The 16,864-nt window shown below is 40.5% G+C and overlaps 1 protein-coding gene across 4 annotated transcripts; it reads left to right on the top strand.

The window, feature by feature from the left end:
- The first annotated feature begins 6,651 nt into the window (after window positions 1–6,651).
- On the top strand, window positions 6,652–16,829 carry PRXL2A (peroxiredoxin like 2A). Of its 4 annotated transcripts, none has more exons than XM_015633444.2 (6): window positions 6,652–6,737; window positions 12,679–12,858; window positions 13,222–13,313; window positions 15,149–15,289; window positions 16,051–16,215; window positions 16,349–16,829. In XM_015633444.2, the coding sequence occupies exons 2-6, from the start codon at window positions 12,681–12,683 to the stop codon at window positions 16,445–16,447; spliced, it is 675 nt and encodes a 224-aa protein (XP_015488930.1). In that variant the 5' UTR covers window positions 6,652–6,737; window positions 12,679–12,680; the 3' UTR covers window positions 16,448–16,829. The 4 variants fall into 4 exon arrangements, with proteins under 4 accessions (XP_015488930.1, XP_015488929.1, XP_033371646.1 ...); XM_015633443.3 differs by lacking the exon at window positions 6,652–6,737 and adding an exon at window positions 7,033–7,159; XM_033515755.1 differs by lacking the exon at window positions 6,652–6,737 and adding an exon at window positions 7,799–7,883.
- Window positions 16,830–16,864: the final 35 nt, after the last annotated feature.

The following is a 16,864-nucleotide window of genomic DNA, read 5'->3' as shown; positions in this document are numbered from 1 at the left end:
TATGAAATTTGGGAATAGAAATGCAGGTAGAGAATGCCAGAAAATAATTGCAGGGTGTAGCATAAAAGAATCACAGGGTGATTAAGGCAAGTGATCAGATAAGACCAAAAATACGTTCAAAGGGACATTATCACTTTCCCTAAGAGATGACCTGCCTAGTAGCATTAAGGACATAGTGATTAGGATGTCACAATAATAGCCATGTGTTTCTTGATTCAAGACACTGATTTGTTTAGTAATGGCATGAAGATGCCATAGAGCTTTGCTAATATTTAACAAAACCAGCATTTCTGAGAAAAAGCTATGTTTGGCTTCTTTGTGTAGCAGTCCCTCTGATGCATATAGAGGAGATGCTGTCCTAGGAAGGGTAAGCTCTCAGTGAATTTTAGTATGTGAGTAATTTGCTACTGTTCTGAGAGAGAAAAAGAGCCCTGGATTAATGGAAGGGTAGTTACTGATACCTTCTTCCTGTGGGAGAGAAGCTTGATTGTAGGTACCTAATGAACTGCTTGCAGCTGTTAGGCAGCCATTTAGATCTGTGATGTTCTGTGGTTCTTAATTAGCTGAATGGCTTAATAGCAATAGTTAAAGGAAATTACTAAAAATGAACTAATTAGGGTAAGCCTGAATACCATCTTAATTAAATTTGAAACATATTTTTTCCTGTTTATTCTTTATTTCATCCAAAGCTCAACTTATGGCATTTGATGATAGGGTTGTCTTTGGCATTTCTGTCATTTAGAAGTTGGCTTCAGTTCAGAGCCAACTCCTCTGAGTCATCTGTAATGTGCTTACCTAGAGCTTCCCCTGGTTCCACAAGAGCGCAACTCTGATGGTTTCCATGTGAGTCAAATGGCTACAATTCAGAGTTCTTTGTGAATTTCAGTGTTCTCCCTGTTGAGCATCTAGGGCGTTGCTCATCTGGCTTGGTAGGTCTTTAGTCATCTTTTTTCACCTGTCATCTCCCAGGTGAAGTGACTTTCATTCCTATCCCATAAACCTTTCAGGGCAGTAGTCTATCTCTTGCTACACATGAGAAGCTGTAAATTAATCAGGTTTTCCATACCTGTTCTTCTCCAGAGTTTTTTCAATTTCAGCTAACCAGAGCCTCTGCAGGTTGTCTGTTATTGGAACAATAGCTGACATAGGCAAAAAAGCACTTGCCAAATTATCTCAGGGTGCTACCTTTTTTTTTTCTGTGAATTGTTCTTGGATCATAATAGTGAAACCACAGGAATGCACAATGACATGGATCATTTAATGGATAGTTGTGGTTTGAAATGGAATTAACCTTACCACTGCCCTTTACCTAAGCAAACTCCTTTCCCTTCCAAAAGACTGTGTTTCAAGCTTAACCTGCAAGATAGAAATGAACAATCCCTGTTAAAATGCCAGCTTGGTAGTGCAGCACACCAAATGGCAACCTTGAAAGTTCTCAACATAATCAGCACACTATTTCATATCACCCATCATGCTGTCCTACTTTCACCCACTTATCACCCAAATACAAATTTAGTTACATCAAGAACTGAGGATACAAAATGCAATAAAGTTTCACTTGTTATTAATTTTGCAAAATTAAATAACCAAAAAGCTCTTGGGTTTTACCCCCTACACAATCAGTTTAAGTATGTTCCACACTTAAGTTGGTTTGACAGTTTATACAGTGGAAAAAAATTACAGGGGATGTGACCAAAATGGGTGTGGGGAAAAACACTTGAAAGAAAGTACACTTAAGCACATTAGTAACAGAAGATGATATTCACATTTTGCTTTTTTTTTTAACTTGGACAAAAAAAAAGCTTATCAACATTCTTCAAACCAATTACAATTTGACGGGCTTTATCTAACAAACCAAACATTCAGGCAAAATCTAAACCATTTCTTTGCGAACTTTTAATCCTATGTTGGTGACTAAACCAGTCACGAGGAAGGGTTATGAAGTATAATTTGGTTCTAGGAAGAAAGGCTGATCATGATTTAGTTATGTATTAGGCTGGAAGTCTTCCACATTCCCATTAAAGGCACATAAACCCATATGTTCTTGGAAACAGGACTTGCAGGAGGGATGCTGTGGACTTGAAATGTACCTTGCTAAGTAAGTAGAATGTATTTTCTGTTGCATTTCTCCATGATGTTCACCTTTATTAGGTCATTATTTAGAGTTGTTCATTTCAGATACTCAATGACTGTGCTTTGGATACTTTCTTACATTGCTTTTCTTTCAAGCTGTTGTGATCAAGTTAGGTAAAAATGGTAGATGTCAACATGAAAATTCTTCATATGCCCATGAAAGATGAGCATAACCTCTTAAAAAGGAAGTTCACCAAGAATTAAACAGAAACCATGCATTGCAAATATAAAATACATAGTTTGTGGGCCTTCCTAGGTTGATGTAGAAAGACCAAGAACAAATAATATCACAAAGTACAGAAATGCAGTGTTGAAATTCAGTTTGATAGCAATGCATTTGTGTTTTGCTCTAGCAGAAGAAAGTTACACAGACAAATAACTCTAATAAGAGGATTAAGAGCTCAACTCTAAGGCTGTGGTTAGAGTGTGGCTGTAACTCTGCTAGATTAGAAGTTTACCGTGCCTAGCTAGTCATTACAACCTTGCCACCAGGAGTTGGAGCTGAGGCTTGCAGGCATGTGTATTTGATTCCTAGCCAAGTTCTGTCAAAATGACCCACATTGGCATTACACTTCTAATACCAGGGTTATTTTGGTTTTATCACATGGATGTTCTATAGCAAAAGAGGTCATATAATTTTTCTCCCAGATCTTAAATATAAAAAGCAGTTCTACTGGAGAATGCCAAATTTGTTACAGAAAGCCCAGTTTTCTGCCTCAAAACTTGGACAAATACTTCTGAGTAACAGCTAAATCAACAGGCTGTTTTAAACCTTAAAATTGTTCACCTCCAATGCTTACCTGAAAAGTATTTACATCAAATTTTCTAGCTACATAAAACCACCCTGGTGAGATACGTTATTTGACTGAGTACAGAAACTTGTCTTAAAGACAATGTAACACATTCCACTTGTATTAACACAAGCAGTCTTGTCCTTACTCATGATTTCTATAGATTTTAAGATGCATCGCTACCCTTGAAGGCCATAGTAAGAAATTAAACATGTCAGTTTTATCTCTACAACTTGCAAGAGAAATAGCTTAGAAACATACTGAGTGCATGGATTTTAATAGAAACTACAGAGTAGTTGCAGGTTAACACCAGGATCACTGTAGAATGATTGTTTTCCTCTGATATTCTGATTTTACAGAAGTGCTGTTACTGCCTTTTCAGTGCTATCTTTGTGGCTAATTTGAACTTGATGATGAACTTGGTTCTTGATGTTCAAGAACCTGGTTTTGCACGCAGAGCCTGAGGCTTGATCACTGTTCTAGTGGCTTGAATAGTCATTAAAAATACCTTTTTTTTTACTGGTCTTCAGTGTCCTACATAATATGAGAATACTAAAACAAAATATCAAAATACTTTATTTGTAACACTGCAGTAAACAGGAGACAAACTATAGACCACAGATTCTATTTTGCTTACTCTTAGTAATTACACTCATCAAGGATATTTAAAGACTGAAGGACAGTGGGAGGACTAATGACCTCATCTGCACTTTCCAAATGCCTTGGTTATCTTTTGTCTTGTAAATGACAGGCTTTTCTGTGATTCAGTGTTTGTTAAGCTATTGCAAAAGAGATTTGTTGTAAGAAACTGTATACCCAGTGAAAAAACTTAGTAATTCTTTCTTCCTGTTCTTGTTCAGATGAAAGGTATTGCACCAATCTCTTGTTGTCCCACTGTGAACTTCTTATGTGAATGAACTAATTTCAAAAGACTTGTATTTCCTTTGTCTTCTGTGACTACAGCACTTTACTACTGTCATCTTAGCTAAGATAAATCTGAGGTTCTGTGTCTAGGCTGACTGATGTATTTATTTTCTGGGAATCAGGATGAGGTTGAGAACACCCCTACAAGGGTTCATGTCACTGTACAGCCTCCACGCAAGAGACAGCTTTTGCCTGGCCTAGTGGAGACCTATGTCAGTCTGCTTCTGTGTGGCTTTGTCTTTAGCAGCATGTAGGTGAAAAGTTCAAGCTGTATATTTATTTTTTTTTTTATATCTACATCTGATCTTATTGGCTTGGTGTTGAAAGTCTTAGTCTGGATGTCCTTTTACAGACCTAGGGCCTAGACCCCACCACTGTGTCTTTGTTGCCTTAGGGGTCTCCTGTTTCCTCATAGAAAAGACAGTTTCTTTAACAGAAGCCATTTGTCTAACCATGCCCTTGGTCTAAGGCTGATCTATAGAAGCATGATCCAACAACAAGAAGAAAAAACTCTTGAAATAATGCACAGCTTTGTCATTCTGTACATGAATTGAGAGTTTCATAATAGTAGATCATGTTTTAGCATAGCTACTGATACAGTGCATTCTGACTTACAGGCATGCCAGGGAAATTTAATTAACTGATGTGCAAGCAATTTACAGACTGATTCTCCTCATTCACTGCTATGAAACTGAATTATGAAGGCAGGAAGAGAAGGGCTGGATGTGTTTTTTAAGAACACTGTTCAAAGCCTGGGAACTCGAAGATTAAATACTGGTGTCTGTTGCTTTGTGAAGTGTGTGTGTATATGTGTTAGAGAGTTTATTAGTCTCTTTTTTTAAGAGGAAAAATAGAGGAATGACATGTGAATAGGTGCATGGAAAAACTCAACTATAATAGATCAATCTTAATAAGATTTTATCAAGAGGAAAAACCAGAAAACCAAAGAAGTCTAATTTCCATTCAGCTTTCCTGCCAAAATTTCACTACTTTTCTGAAATGATGAAGGCAAAGATATCCTAATAAAGACAAAGTAATTGTTACTGCACCTCCACTTAATGCAACACAGCTTTTCAATGAAAGCAAGCTTTTCTGGAGGTGTGAGTAGGGAAGGTTAGATTCCACTATTTTCATGACACCATATTTCTTTAAATTCTGTGTCTATTAGATATGTGCATGCATTCAAAGGATTTTGCTGCTTTGTAAAATTGGAGGGTATTCCTGGATGGAATCCAGATGTGTGGGCTGAGATTTTGCTGCATTTTTTTTGCAAGATTTTTACAATAGGGACAGATGAAATCAGTATCAATTGTGAGATGAAGTGCTTGTTATTCTCACCTGGTGCCTTGTCATGGACTCCTGCCCAGGGCAAAGAATAAATAAATATTTTCATTTTCTGATAGGTGGGGTTTTTTCCTCCTCAGCAATACTGGCTACCTTGGAATTGTGATAGGCCAGTTGCCACATTGTTAGAGGTGTAATGTGCAGAAGTATCATTAAGAAAAAGTTAATTTTGTGTGTTTACCATGGAAACAAAAATAATGGAGCTGCCATTTTACTGTTGCCAAATGTTGTCAGCTCGGTCCACAACTATGGTAAAATTCAGAAGAAAGGAATCTTGACAGCCTGCAGAAGTTAGGGTTTTAATTATATAATGATGGTTGACAAAATTTGCCAATCTTTTTTTTTTCTCATAATGTTTCTCTAAAGATTGCTGTGTCAGCATGGCAGATACATATATTCTAATGCTGATTGAATTTTAAAAAAATTAGAAAGTCACTTCAGCATATTATGTTTGGTGTTGACAGACAACCAAGCCACTTTGATGAGGGAGAAAAAACAGAGAAACTGTTTCATGTAGTTCCCATGAAAAAACAGCCACAAATTCTTAATAATTCCAAATTCCCCATCTCTTTCAGGCAGTCTGGTAACGCTGTTTCTGCTATGAGGTTTGCTTAGGTTATTTTTTTTTTTATTGCTGCTAAGACTTCAGTGCTTTTTATAATCCATTTGATTTCTAAAAGAATCTGCATAGATAAAAACATAACTACCACAATTTTGGGCGAAAAGACTCAAAATCTTTTCTTTGCAACTCCCTGAGCCCATGCCATTCTGGCATGTGCAATGCAACATGGTACATGAATGCAATAGGCTCTTTCTTGCAGAACTTGCAGCTCCCTGTGGCTTTCTGGCAGCACACGGCTGCTGCTGTGCTGTGCTGTAGGACCAGAGTGATAAGAAAAGGCCATTTTGTGTAGTTAAGTTTGGAACGTGGTGAAAAACAGTGGTTGGTGGAATGTAGACATGCCAGTACCATGAAAAGGGTTATGTTCATTCTCCTGAGTTACTGTTGTGTTACAGACCAGGCTGTTCTGAGACCTCAGGAAACAGTCCCAAGGTAGTAAAGACGAGTCCTCTGAGTTTCTGGTTGGAGTGGTGCCTAAGGACCACAAGCATCTGAAGAGTGTGTTTGTTAAACGGTGTTGTGACATGTTATTGGCTGGCTTATCTGAGCAAGTATATGCTTGAATGCAATATATATGCAAACATTTTAAGTGCCCCATTAATCAGATTAGTTGAATGATAAACTCACTACATTCTTGGACTCGGGTCGTTGTGGGTTGGATGCTTTTCTTGCCTTGCGTATTTAAGCACTGTATCCCATAATGTATTTAGTTTCTTTACTTAGCCAGAAGCAACACTAGCCCCCGAGAGGGGACAATGGGTTCCGAGAGGGAACGGAAGGCTTCCATCCGTTCCAGCCGCTAACGGCGGGGCTAATCCCGCTGGCCGCACCGGCGCAGAGCCGGCGGCCCGAAGGGCACCGAGCGCTGCCGGCAGCGGTGCGTGCGCGGAGGGCGCCGGGGGCGGGCCCGGAGCGGCGGCGCTGTGAGTGCGGGGCCGAGGGGCGAGTGCGGGGCCGAGGGGGGCTGTGGGGTGAGTGCGGGGTGCGGTGCGAGTGCTGGCTACGCTGAGAGTGCGGGTGCGGTGCGAGTGCTGGCTACGCTGTGAGTGCGGGTGCGGGGCCGCGTGTGCGTGCGGGGCGGGCGTGAGAGCGGCGCTGTGAGAGGGGTCGCAGAGCGCTCACCCGGCGGGTGGCAGGGCCGCGGGCCCGCGTTGTGCCGCCCGGGGCCGGGCTGTCCCTCCCACAGGCTGTCCCCTCACGGGGCGCTGCTCTTTCCCTCCCCGCTGGTCCCGCTCGCTGCTGCGGGGAGGCGGCGGCGATCGCCGGCTGTTGAGCACCGAGGGGCGGCCGGGGACCCCCGCCGCTCTCGCCAGCGGACCTCTGCTGCCCATCCCGAGCTGTCGAGGTTTGAAATCCTGCTTTTGCCTGCCCTCGTGGTTTAACGCTTGCTAGGCAAGAGATCCCTGCTTGCTAGGCAAATTTACCCCGTATGTAAGTAGGCACAGCAGGATCCGTGAAAAGACTCCGTGCTTCGTTTCTCATTTAATTCGTGATGCGCTGGTTGGGTCCTGGGTGCAATAGCTCAGCTCAGGAAATCCACCTTTGAGCTGCTCGAAGGACCAGCTTGGAGCCCTCCCAGCCTTTTCTTTTATAACCATAGGGGCACTGTTCCCATCAGACCTGGTTCATTGCAGGCGATGAAAGGAGAAACAAGGTTGTGGGGAAATTATTCTGCACTGGATGGGTACATGGCAATGTGTTACAGCCTTGTTTATGCATAGAGCTCCTCTGCCCTATGGGGTGGAGTTGAAACGTGTCCCATTTTCTTGCATCTTTGATCTTAGTATCAATTTTGCTGTTAAGAAATGAGAAAGTTAAAATATAAGCAAGGCCTAAGAACTCAAAAAGGCTGGAAAATCTAATTTTAGGCTTGAATCTGCAGGACTTAATGTTCTTGGATCTGCTGGGTGAGAACAGGAGGGATCACTTGCTGCCTAGCACCTGCTGTGCTTTCAGTAAATGCTGATTTGTATTATTAGTGGGTCTGCTGGTATTCCCTTTCTTCTGCCACCTCTGCAGACTGACACAGGCTGCAGCTTTCCTGCTCTGGATCACCAGCAGACCAAGCAGTGAGTTCTACCTGTATTGTCATCAGATAGGTACTTTTTGCAGTTTTGTGCTTCATGAAATACCTCACATCTGTGTAGTATCCATTCACTGACAGATCAGAGATCTGAATCTTTCCATACACAGTGTCTAGCTGCCTGTTCCCTCTCAATAAACCAAGAGAGCTGGAAGATTTCCAAGGTGATGTGCCAAAGCTCTTGGCTCTCCCTTGCTCAAAATAAAAGGCTTGTTGAGATGTTGGGTTTCTTTAAAACAGTCTGGGAATGGGGGTAACAGCTAACTTCCTTTCAAAGGGAGGAGTACGGTTTGTTTGCTTGACACAGCAACCTTTTCTACAGCTACAGCCAAGAGCATGGAATTCAGTAGTGAACTGTGCACGGATTGGGAAGAAACCTAAAAAGATGATTGTTATTCTCAACACAATGTGTGGTTTGTTAGGTCTTCACAACGGTATAAAGAAAGGAAAATAATCCCTTGTGTTGTGAAAATTACATTTATGCCACAAGAAATGCTAGGAGGTTTCTCTGTGCATTGATTTTGGTGTTTACAGGCCAATTTAAGTTGGAAGAGTCCTTCTAGGTTTCTCCAGTCAGATCCCTGCTTCAAGCAGGGTTAAGTTTGAAGGTCTGTCAGAATGCTGTATTTTGTAATCCTTAATGGTATTTAAACGCTCATGAAATCTTGATGAGCATGTTACCAGGTTATTGTGAATTGTAAATTTTCTTTATAGGAGTTAGCTTACAAAGGTATTTGTAATCATGACTCATTTTGGGGAGGGGGGGAATGTCTCATAAAAAATCATCTCAACTTGTTTGGGATACGCAAGTTCTGACAAAGCTCTGAAACATTTTTAGGCTTGATATGGAATGTCTTGGGGAAGCTGGAGCGGGAGAGAAGTGAAGAACAAGCAATGGTCAAAGACGCTTGAGGCTAGAGAGTATTTACTAGTGCAGTCCAACTTTGTTGCAAGACAGTTTTCTTTTTAGGAAAAGTATGTAAGGAAATCTGTTTGCTACTCTGAGTCTTATTGGCATCTTGAAAACAGCGGCTTTCTCCTATTTTTTAGGGGTTTTTTTGACACAGCTGTAGTAAGTGCTGTTTACGCTGTTAAAATAAATGTTTAAGGATAGCTCTCTTCGGAATGACAAGGTTTTTTTTGGTTGTGGGTGGGAGGGAAATGAGACATCTAGAAAACAACGGTTTTAACTGGTCTTGATAAAAGTGAAGGCCATCTATTACAACAGGATTAAGATTAAATTGGTTTAAATTTTGGTTAACTGAATACTGACAGGCCATAAAATAACTCACTGTTATTTTGTAGATCTCTTGTGGTCACCACAAAAACATACACACAAAAATATGTTTTTTTTCCTTTTTACTTTGGCCTGTACCATTTAAAGAGGAATGTTCATTATTTTCTGGAAATTTTTACGGAGTTGAGAGATTGAAGTCCCAGAGAAAATGATACTTTTTAGCAATGGGATGTTGCCACTAAAGCAGGTAGCTGACCATAGAGACACTGGGTTAATTCTGTAGTACAGGCTCTATACTAATAATTTTTTTCCTAATATTGTGTATTGAGATGACTTTTACGTTTTTTTCCAGGGTTGTTTGTATATGTATATATACACAAATATTTATACAGTATATATACGGTGTGCATGTGTGAAGGGGTTAGATGTAGAATAGGCTGATACACAGGGAAAACGTTACTTGTTAAAATGCCCAGCTCTACAGAAGAGTATGGCTCAGGATGCAGATCTAAAAGTTTTGTGCTGCTTTCCCAGCTTCAGAAAAGCTTTTTGTAATTCCTGTTCCCTGTGCCTACCCACCCCATAAAAAGGGTAAGCGTGTGTTCGGTTTAAAAAAAAAAAACAAACCGCAGGGTAGGGTGATTAAGATGCCTTTAAATGAGCCGTGCCCTGGATTGGCCAGGCGTGCTGGCTGTTATCGCTGCAGGGCGGCTGGGCCGGGATTGGCAGAGGCTGCAGCCCTGCGCTCCTGCCCAGCCCAGCCCAGCCCTGCCCCGGCCGGGCCGGGCCGGGCCGCGGCACTCCCCTCCCGGCTCTCCGATGCTCAGCAGCCCGCATGGGTTCGGGTGAGTGCCGCGCCCCTGCTGAAGCCTTGCGGGATGCTCTCCTGGCTCTTCTCCTGCATTATGGCTCGTGGGATACTTTCTTGTGTCTTCTTATGCTGCTCGGTGCTTAAAAACTTGATTACAAGGCGGTTCTGTTTGTATTTTAGGGTTGGGGGGAGGGTTGTGAAGTTCTTTTGGGCTTCAGATGTCCTTCATAAACAGCAGCTAACCAGAAGTGAAGCTGCCAGCTGCAAATGCTCAGCTGTTTTCCAGTCAGTCTCGCCACTTGGGGTTCAATGACAGGGCTCAGCCTGTCTTGTTAGCAAATGTTTTAATAATCCTGCCTGCTGCTTCCCATGCATATTTTTTAAAGTGACTCATTATGATGTTTGCTTAGCAGGGGAGGAATTTAGGTATCGACCTGCAAAGCTGCATTTTCCTTTTTCCTATTTATATAAATATCAAAAAAATCCCATATTTGAATAAGGTTAGGTTTTTTGTCACTGTGTGGAGATCAGAGTCCAACTAAACTGAAAGGTGTGTTGACTACAGTTAATGATGTCCTAGATCAATAATTACTGATTGGAAGCTGACCTTTAGAGATGCTGTTTGTGCTAATAAAAATGAAAAGCTATGTGAGAACTCATTTATCATTTGCCACAAATTTTATAACATTTTTGTACACAAATGATGTGCACAAGGGATTAAAACTTGGGTCCCTCTCCACTGTCCATAAATATAAGTAAAAAAAAAAAACCCAAAAAACACTTCTTGACCTGATTAGATTGAAATCCAAATAGTTGGGTAATCAAGCTCTGGGAGGGAGCAGGGCTTTAGCCTTTTGGCCACAAAAATTTTAAGTCATAGCATGAGGATATTGCTGCATTACATATGTTTGGACTTATATTTGCATGAGTCCACAGGCTGGGGTCAGGATGGTCTCTGATAGGTGTCAGAGGCTGATATAAAGAAATGTCATTACAATGTGACTTCATGTTTGAAAGATGTAAAGAAAGCAGATACGGTCAAGGAAGTTTTGCCATAGTTAGAAGTACGTGGTGAAATAGGGTAGTATCTGTTCTCTTATCTGCATGATGTTTGTGTAAAGTGGCCTTGTTTCTTGCTCAGGATCATGGATTACTTAAGTTTTTAGATACCATGATACTGCCACCCTTGAAACTAAGTATGCTGTTAAAAGAACAATGTGATCTTTTTGTTTGTTTGTTTGTTTCCCAATGCTGGATTTGTTTCTCAGTAGTATTCTGGAGCTGGCTTTAAGGATGGAAAGGGGCTTTCTCACAGAAAATTCTGGTCACAAAAGAGAGGAGCTAGTCCTAATTGTTTCTGAATTCTGGCAACAGCTAGCTGTGGGGATAAAGATGATGTGTATGTCTGGTTTATTGTCAGTCACAGTTCAAAAGAGTAATATTTTCTTAGATTTATTGAGGTGGGAACCTCACCCACACAAAATTATATACAGACAGCAATACTTACTAAAATATTCTATCAGGAAATGGGGTTTCTGTGAAAAGAAACCTTGATTCTCCATAACGTGTAATGCTACAGTTGCGTGAGTGCAAATATACTGCCCTTGTGATGTAAGTGTACAGTGACTTCTTATACTGCCAAAACTCCAGTGACTCTTGTACCACTTATTACTCAGAGCTGGATCTTGAACTTTGCCCATGACTGTTGTGATTTCCAGCATCCTCATTAACTGATACTGCATCACTGGAAGCCCTTTCCAGGCTTGTGAAATACTTGCAAGGGTCAGGACTGGGCTGTGGAGGGTTTGTGGATGGAAGGTAGTTGAACAAAATTGCCTTCTAACTTGAGCCCCCAGTAACCACGAGCAGGGTTTGTATTTTAACACTGCAATATTTGTATGTAATGGTTCCCATTGCAATGCTGTCAGTCCCAGGTGGTGGGTGTGAGTTTAGGCTGTTTGTTCCTGCTGTCCTTTCTGCCTTAGCAAGAGTGGCAGTGAGTTAGCATAGAGGAAGAAGGTGCTGTCCCGGGCATGTTTGTAGTGTTGGATCACTGGGTAATAAAATGGTTGCAAGTCTACATTTTTCTGTCTGCAGGCATGAGCTCTGAGTTTGGCTTTGTGCCTGCTTTGGTTCTCAGTGGGGAACTGTAAGTTTGGCTTTGTGCCTGCTTTGGTTCTCAGTGGGGAACTGTAAGGAATGTGAAAGGTTACCAGTTATGATGAACCAGATATAGAAGGTTTAGATTTATTTTTTTTTTTCCAAGTCTTTTTGGAATATTTGTAAAGTTCACAGTTTAATATAGATTAGTGTGTGTAAAACATTTAATTTACAAATGCTTCTTTTTTTTTGAAAAAAACCTGCTGTCTTACTATAACAATTTAGGTTACTGGATAATGTATAGGTCATATTGTTAGAGGCTCTTCATTACACACATACACTTTGATCATCTTTCTCCTCATTGCATCTGAGCACTTAATTATTAATGTTTTTGTCTGGTGACAGGGAAGGGTAAAAACATCTTGTTAATATCCAGTTTTGATGTGGGTCAGGCACAGAACTGGAATGTAATCTCTATCTCTTAAAACCCATTTCAGTACATTAATAAATATGCAGATTATCTTCATTAAACCAAAAATACCTGCATGAGCTTTTAGTTGTTTTAACCCAATTCCTCCTCCTCCGGCATCATCCATGTCCAATGTCAGAGCTGTTCTTTCTTTCTCTTTCCAGAAATGTCCTTCCTGCCTGACTTGGGGGCCTTCACCATGGGCATGTGGTCTGTTGGCCTTGGAGCCATTGGTGCAGCTGTGACAGGGATTGTCCTTGCTAACACTGACTTATTTTTGTCCAAGCCAGAAAAGGCCACACTGGAGTTTTTAGAGGAGATAGAGCTAAAAACTTTGGGACCAGGTAAGAATCTGGCTATTTCAGACCATGTTCTTCAAAAATTGGACATTTATAAGAACCTTTCTAAGGCTAGGGCTGGAAGCAGTTTTCTCAGTCTTCCCTAATGTACTTGAGTGTCCTTGATATCCAATACTTGTGGTGAAGGAAAAGCAACCAAAGCTGTTATTTCTGGATGAAACAAGACACACTTCCAAAAATCAATAATGCACTGATCTCCTTTTATGCATACAGATTTTTATATTTTTTCTGTTAGAACTCTCTTTGAATGTGGAATTTTCTGTAGTGCTTTGTGTTGGTCCATAAGGTATTAATTGTTATAAACAAAAATGGCTGATATTTTTGGTGTTGTTTCTCCTGTACAAACAGAACAAAGGACATTCAAAGCAGGTGAACTATGGAAGGAGAATGGTGCAGTGATCATGGCTGTACGAAGACCTGGATGATTTTTGTGCAGAGAGGTACTTGCTGGGCTTGGGGATTAATTAAGAAGAGTTGAGGTCTGATTGCATAAGACAGTCTGTAAATAAAGGGAGGGGATGAACAAGACAGTCATCAAATACATCTAAAATGCCTGCAAGGTTTTGTTTTATGGTTCAAACTGGTCACCAACTACCAGCATACTTAGTTTCCTTTGCAGCTGTTTTGTATGGTCCAGGTCCTGAGCATTTTCCTTCTGAAGGTGATAGTTACAAGATTTTTGCATCTGCCAGGGGCCTAGCCCATGGTAATTAGAAAGGGAGATTGCACAAGATTCAGTTGGTAATGAGTCTTATGAGCTATTTATATATATATAGTCCAAAATAAGTCTCTTTGAGCCAGGTAGTCTCTGGTCAAATGCAGCCCAAGACTGGACTGGCAGAAAGCCATCAGATAAAGCTCAACTGCAAAAACAGAGGTGTGCATAGAGTGAATATCTCTAATAATAATAAGTGCTAAATGTTAGGCAGGAAGGTACAGACTCTGGAGATAAGGAGTTCCTGTTCCTTAACAAGGTGGGCTGGAAAACAAATTTTGATCCTTAACTTGACATTAGGCTCCTTGGGTGGAGCTCCTTGGAAGCAGACACATAAAATATAATTTGAATGTACCAAGTGCCTGGGAACAGCTATAGCTTACACCTTGGACATTATGTTTCTCATAGCTATAGGGAAAAATAGTTATTATATTGTTACTCACTGGTCTATAACATGGAGTAATTAATATTATAACCTCTTCATTAAGGCATCTGCTCCCATCCCAGTAGCAACTACTTAACTAGGTGTAGCATTCATGGAAGGTTAAAGAGCTTTGCTCTCTGAACAGATGTAGCGTAGGTGGGAGGAGAATGCACTTACATGCCTGACTCTGTAACTTTCACACAGTCGGGAATCCAAGAGTGATTTTTTTAGTAGTAGTAGTAGTAGTATTACTGAAAGTTTCAATTTTTTCTGTCTGTTCATCCCTGTTTCTCCTTGGTACTCAGTGTATATTCTAGATGTCCTGCAAGCCTTTCAGCTAAGGTATTTCACTTAGGTGACTGAGAGTGATCATGTAAAGTGTGTCCGTGTTTTTAAAGTGTAGAGTTGAGTGTTTTTGTGGGAATTCTGTCCAGTAGAAATGACCTTTCTCCATGGAAGATAGGAAACATATTTTCAGTGCACACTCTGATCAAAACCTCAGGGATCCTTGTACAAACTGTGGGAATTGGGATTCCTTTAGGAGAACAAAAAACCCAGCAGATGAGTGGTGGCACCTTGCACACCAGAAAAAGCAGTTTTGCATCTGGGATACTGAAAGTCTATGAAGAAACTCCCTGATTTTTTATTTAGGGGGATTTAGGAAGGAGAGTCTATCTTCATTACTTACTTGAAGCTTCTATAGACTGCTCCTGCACAGAGCCCTCAAAATACTTTGCAGAAGGATTGATAATGATGGATGCCAACTTGGAAAAAGGATTGAAAATCTGAAAAAGTTAAATGATGTGCAGGCATTATTTTTATATCATTCTAAAATACTTCAAAAGATAATTGAAGCCCTATTACAGGCAAGGTATATCTACATCTCTAATTTAAAAATATGTTTTATGCAGTAAATGCTCAGAAGAATCTTCCTCCTCCATGTTTAACAAAGGAAATTGTAGTAAATCTGATGAAGAGCTGCCTAAGAGTACAGCTAGCTTAAATGTTACAAGTCTGTTTCTGGTCTGAATTCTCAAGCTAGAATTTGTGTGTTTCTGATGGTCTTGAAATTCAAGGTGAAGCTTTCCAACCTCCATTTATTGACTGAAATGTTTGGGGCTTTTTCCTTTGCTTAGGAGGCTTCTGAGCTCTCCTCTCTGAAACCCCAGCTGTCCAAGCTGGGTGTCCCTCTCTATGCTGTTGTGAAAGAGAAGATAGGGACCGAAGTGGAGGATTTTCAGCATTATTTCAAAGGAGAAATCTTTCTGGATGAAAAGGTATAGTGAAGTTGGTGTTGTTACTTTGTTTAAAATCGAATCTATGAATGCCCTCTTTGAGGAGCTTGTATAAATAAGTAGAATGTAGTCTGAATAAAAAAAGGATTTAGTAGCACTGTAGTTTAAGAAGTTAATTGGCTTTGTTTTTCTATATTTATACATCCTGCTGAGCTTACAAACTGTGGTGTAACTATGCACTGATAATGCACTCTTGCAGGATTATTCCTCCCCTTTAACAGGTAAACAATATTGCCTGTTAATACTGATTCCTTTCTTTCACTGGCTGTGTGACTTGCTGATGTTTATGATGTGTGAATCAAGGTTTGAAGGTGACACATATAATTAATTCATGATGTACAGGCCAGATTACAGTGTTATGGTTTATCCTGGGACACTGGCACATGCTGGATTGCCAATCTCATGTCCTGCAGAACCACCGCCCTGCTTTCTCCCTAAATCAGGAGATACATTTAAAAATCATTTGAGTTCTGAAGAAAAAAGAATATGTAATACTCAAAATCTACTAGACAATCTTTTATTTTCTCTCTCCCCACTGCCTGTGTGAAAGAATCAGGCTGAATTTAAAAAAAAACCCAACAATCAACCAACCAAAAAATATATTTATCACAAAGGACTGCTGTTGTTTGCACTATGGATGTAGGTGTACATGAGGCTTAAGCACTTGTGGATGAGCTTAAAATCCACATGAATAAAAGGTCCTTTTCCCTTTGTTTGCTGACATACTTTCTGTTCCCCTGCAGAAAGGCTTTTATGGTCCACGCAGACGGAAAATGATGTTGTCAGGCTTTTTCCGCTTGGGAGTTTGGCAAAATTTCTTCCGTGCTTGGAGAAGTGGATATAGTGGAAATCTGGAAGGAGAAGGATTCACGCTGGGAGGTGTATATGTGATTGGGGCAGGAAGACAGGTACTGCAGGCCATCTAGGAGGCTTTTATCTCTCGTATCAGATCAGAAGTTTGTTTCCTGGGATTGTTTGGTTGGGCAGTGGATCTTTTGCAGAGAGATGTGTCTGAATTTGTCTTTTGTGTCTTTGACCTAGGGTGTTTTACTGGAGCATCGTGAGAAAGAATTTGGAGACAAAGTCAGCCTTCCATCTGTCCTTGAAGCTGCAGAGAAGATAAAAACACAAGCTTCATAAGTGGAAAAACAGTTGCACATGTTTCTGATTAGAGCTTGAAATGTAGAATGTATCCATGTCTTGAATGTATGGTGTAATTGCTTAACTATTTAGGGATCAATGCACATGAAAGGCTCTCTATTCAAACACAGAAAATTATGAATATCCTCTTGGATTGTTTTTGGTTCCTTTGCAGTCCTCCAGGTGGCCAGGATTTTGACTGGTCCTTTGTATCTGACTGTATTAATGAAAGGCTGGGTCTAAAATCTGACCTAGCCTAGATGTTTTCAGTCAGAGACAGTCAGTTGAAAACCTGTCTACTAGGGAAGTAAAACTCTGCTAAGGCTGTAGTAATGGAGTACCAGCTGAGGGGAAAATATAATAAAACTTTATGTAAATGAAATGCCTTTGATTTTTGCTTTTTCATTAACATGTAAA

Source organism: Parus major, chromosome 6 (assembly GCF_001522545.3).
Source record: "Parus major isolate Abel chromosome 6, Parus_major1.1, whole genome shotgun sequence".
In the NCBI taxonomy this organism is placed as follows: domain Eukaryota; kingdom Metazoa; phylum Chordata; class Aves; order Passeriformes; family Paridae; genus Parus; species Parus major.
The sequence above is the reverse complement of the archived record's forward strand: the minus strand, read 5'-3'. Positions and strand labels throughout refer to the sequence as shown.